We start from the raw sequence: 3,705 nt of genomic DNA, 5'->3' as shown, positions 1-3,705 counted from the left end.
GGCAGCTCACACACTCAGGCCATTGATCACTTCATGACATCCTTTCGGTTGAGCACCTCCCCCCAAAGCCCCTCAGGTAGCCAGACTTTACATTGACAATGGGAACATGACTTTTCCCCCAATCTCTTACTCTTTTTACATCTAACAAATAAAAGTGTGCAAAGTAGAGGAAGGAAAGCGTTGTTTTAAAGCCCTGCTGTCTTTTTTTAAAGATGGGGGTAAATTACTTGAAGAATTTTTTAATTGCTGGAAACTAGAGGATAGTTGTGAGGGACGGGGGAAGACAAGAGCCCGGGCTAGGTTTGGGTGAGGACAGAGGCTGGGGAAGCAGCGATCACCGCCGCAGGGGAAGAGTCAGATGCAAACACTGTCGCAGTCCTGAAGTCCGTCCCTGGCGCGGAATCTCAAAACGCGGAAGTCACCAGCAGATGGCTCACCCATTCCCAGAGCCTACTGGGGGAAAAGCTTGGGTTCAGTGACACGGGAAATCAGAGCACCTTGCGAAGCTTTCTACAAACACACGCATTTTTTTTTCGTTCTCCCTTCGCAAAGCCCGCACTGCACGTCTCTCGGAGTCATTTGTGATTCTTACTGTTTGTATAATTACCACTTGCCCCGAATTAGAAATAAAAACACCAGGTCGGGGAGCGGCTTAAAGCCTAGGGGCGGAGATCTTGACACCAACTTTACACCTGAGTGAAAGGTCGCTAGAGACAGGCAGGAATCGCGGGGAAAATGGCGACTAATGGAGACATCGCTTCGCTAATGTCCAATGTGGATGGTAACTAAAGCAGCTGGGGGGTGGCCACACGTCCATCTGCCCATTGCTTCAGCAGGAGGCGAAGGAAGAAAAAGGCAGACAAAGTACAGAGCGACATGTCAGCCTCGGAACTTTACAGCAAGGTGAGTGTTGGGGAGATTGTAACCATTTTAAATGTGTCCATCTCCTGGATACCACTTTCATTCCAAAAAAAGTGTGTTAAAGTCGACAGCGCGCTGCAGCACCAAGTCCCATGATAATACTAATGAGGAGGAAAACCCCTATCGCAGTCCTATCCTCGTTTCTTTTAAATGTTTCATTTTAAAAATCAGTTTCTCCACCTTCCGTTCGCCCGTGTTGATTCGGAAGCTCCAGTAAACCTTTAATTTCCCGCTGCCGTTGAGACAAGGTTGCGCGATAGATAAAGTTTGAAGTAATTTTCATTGTGGCAAACAATCCTTGTTTGTTTAGTTTTCTTTTTCAAAAGTAAACATTTAATGCTATCTCCTTGAAGCGGGTAGTGCGGAGCAGGTGTTTAATGGTGCAGGTTGTGTGTGAGAGGTTGGGATCGTCTGTAGTTTTAGGAACATCGGTAACAGGCATAAAAATATCTGCACAGGTTTGAATAGTTTCTTTAAAAATGCAGTTCTACCTCCTGCAGTTGCACGGTTTCAAGTTTTGCTGTTTGTCTCTTGATCCGGAAAGGCGAGAGGAAATCAATTTTAAAAAAAAACAGAAATTGCTGGAGAAACTCGGCAGGTTTGGCAGCATCTGTGGGGAGAAACGATTTAACTTGTCGAGTGCAGGGAAGTTGAACGTTTCTCTCCACAGATGCTGTCAGACCTGAGTTTCTCCAGCAATATCTGTTTTTGTTTGCTTCAGATCTCCGGTATCCGCAGTTCCTTGAATTTAAAAAAAAAAATGGATTTATAAAAATGCTGAAAGCCCCTTTAATGCAAATTTGATTCAATGGAATGAATACTTCACAAATCTGGACGCAGTGAGAATGTCTCTTCCTTAGTTCTACGCGATCCGGGAACCGTTTCGTTTCCTTAAAAATCTTTTTATTGGTGACACTAAAGAACACTGCCTGGATACTTTTTTAAATAAAACTTTTATCTTGCTAGTAAAATCCCAGTCTGACTGCAGTTATTGGGATATCTCTTTCGATGGGAAATGGGAGCGCCGTGGTAAATATCATTGGACAACTAAGATTTTGGAGATTTGCTATAAAATTCCACAAAGACTCCAGAAGAAATTTAAATTAGCTTTACTTAAAATCTGGAATTTTATGAAAAAATTAGTCGTGGCGATTATGATATAACCACATTAGTAATGCTTTGGTTTCTTTTTTTAATGTCCAAGTGTCAGGAATTCTGGTGACTTTACCTAGTTTGACCTACATGTGATTCACATGTGCTTATCCCTGAATTACCCCCAGAAGTGACCTTAACTGGTGATTTGTTGCATCAAGCTTACAGAAAAGTCAGATAAGAACAAAATGGGGCAGTTTACACACCATCGAGCTAAAACAATGGATACACCCTGTCCATTTAAGCATGGAAAGCGGTTCTCAGTAACATCTGCAGATTTGTGCTCATACAGTGGCTGTTCCACCCTGCTGTTTTCCCAGAAGTCTCCATTACCGTTCCTGGTTAGGTCCTATGCTAACAGACTAACCAGAGGTGACAGCACAATGATATAAAGTTGCCATAGTCCTACCGGACCATAGGGCTATTCTCTCATTAGAGAGAAGCAACTGATAATTTAACCTGAGGGTCACTACTCAAGTGATGGGCGAGACTGAAAAGGAGAGTCCTTGATGGTAACCAAAGTTGGTGCAGGAATTGAACCTGCACTGTTGCCATCATTTTGCAAATCAGCTGTCCGCAATGATATGAAGTAAAAGTAAAGTCATCATTCCCAGAGGAATGTACAGTGATATGAAGTGGCTCTGGGGTGACCTTAATATTGATTGCAGAACTCATGGCATCTTGCAATTCAAGTGAACAATATGAAAGTGAACCTCTGACTGATTCATCATTTGAAATGAAGCAGGAGATGATAATCAGTCCTCCTCTATGTTGAACCCTGCTTTGAAAAGATGTAGAATGTACTGTTTATAGAGGATGTCAATATCAACCAAGAAGAGTGGTTTACTAACAGCACTACTGACTGAGTCTTGAAGAGCATATCTGCCAGACTGGACCTACAAGAGATAATGAGAAAATCAACTGATGCATCTTTCCCATGGAAGTACTTGTTGTGACCCTTTTATAGTGATGGCCCCATCTTCAAATTGAAAATACCCTGCAATGTGTGGTATGACACTACCACCGTTCTAAATGGGGTAGGCTCAGAATATTTGAGGAAATCCAGCACCGGATTCTCTGCGTGAGCTCCACTTTCTACAAACAATGGCAGTGAGTGTTTGACAACAGAGATCTCTGTTGTCAACAAAAAACCTAGTGTCCAGACCAGTGTTGTCAGCACACTCCTGAATTGAAGTGATATCTGAACTCTGCATAAATAATATGTAAGAAGCTAGCGAAATTCCACCAGCAACGCCTCTACTGCTTTCTCTGAATTTAATGGGAGGACCTTCATTCAGGCAAAACTCCTGTGAAATCAACTATGAATGGCTGAATGCTGTGTCTGCATGATGAAGGATTATCTTTTTCCACCTTCTGGCCCTATTCTTGCCATTCTGAAATGGCTAGCCTTGGGAAGAGCAAAGAACATGCTAGAAAGACTCACTGAAGTTTGGAAACATTAACTTTGATTGGGAAGAGCTTGTTGTCAATCATTTGAAATGGCAATAATCTGTCTGTCATGTTGTACCATGCTTAGACTCATTTTATTGATGAGGCAGTACAGTAGCAGAGACGGAAAGAAAACATTCTATACATTCTGTTAGAGATAGTAGGAACTGCAGATGCTGGAGA

General features: G+C 42.6%; 1 protein-coding gene across 2 annotated transcripts in view; it reads left to right on the top strand.

Annotated features, from left to right (window-relative positions):
• The first annotated feature begins 528 nt into the window (after positions 1 to 528).
• Positions 529 to 3,705, top strand: part of myo5b (myosin VB) — a 239,750-nt gene continuing 236,573 nt past the window's right edge. For both annotated transcript variants that reach the window (XM_048599568.1, XM_048599561.1), the window contains exon 1: positions 529 to 903. In XM_048599568.1, the coding sequence (XP_048455525.1) occupies positions 877 to 903 (27 nt within the window). In that variant the 5' untranslated portion in view covers positions 529 to 876. The remainder of the gene's footprint in view (positions 904 to 3,705) is intronic.

The sequence above is a fragment of the Rhincodon typus genome, chromosome 1 (genome assembly GCF_021869965.1).
Source record: "Rhincodon typus isolate 14 chromosome 1, sRhiTyp1.1, whole genome shotgun sequence".
Taxonomy (NCBI): Eukaryota; Metazoa; Chordata; class Chondrichthyes; order Orectolobiformes; family Rhincodontidae; genus Rhincodon; species Rhincodon typus.
Note: the sequence above shows the minus strand (reverse complement) of the source record. Positions and strands in the feature narration are given on the sequence as shown.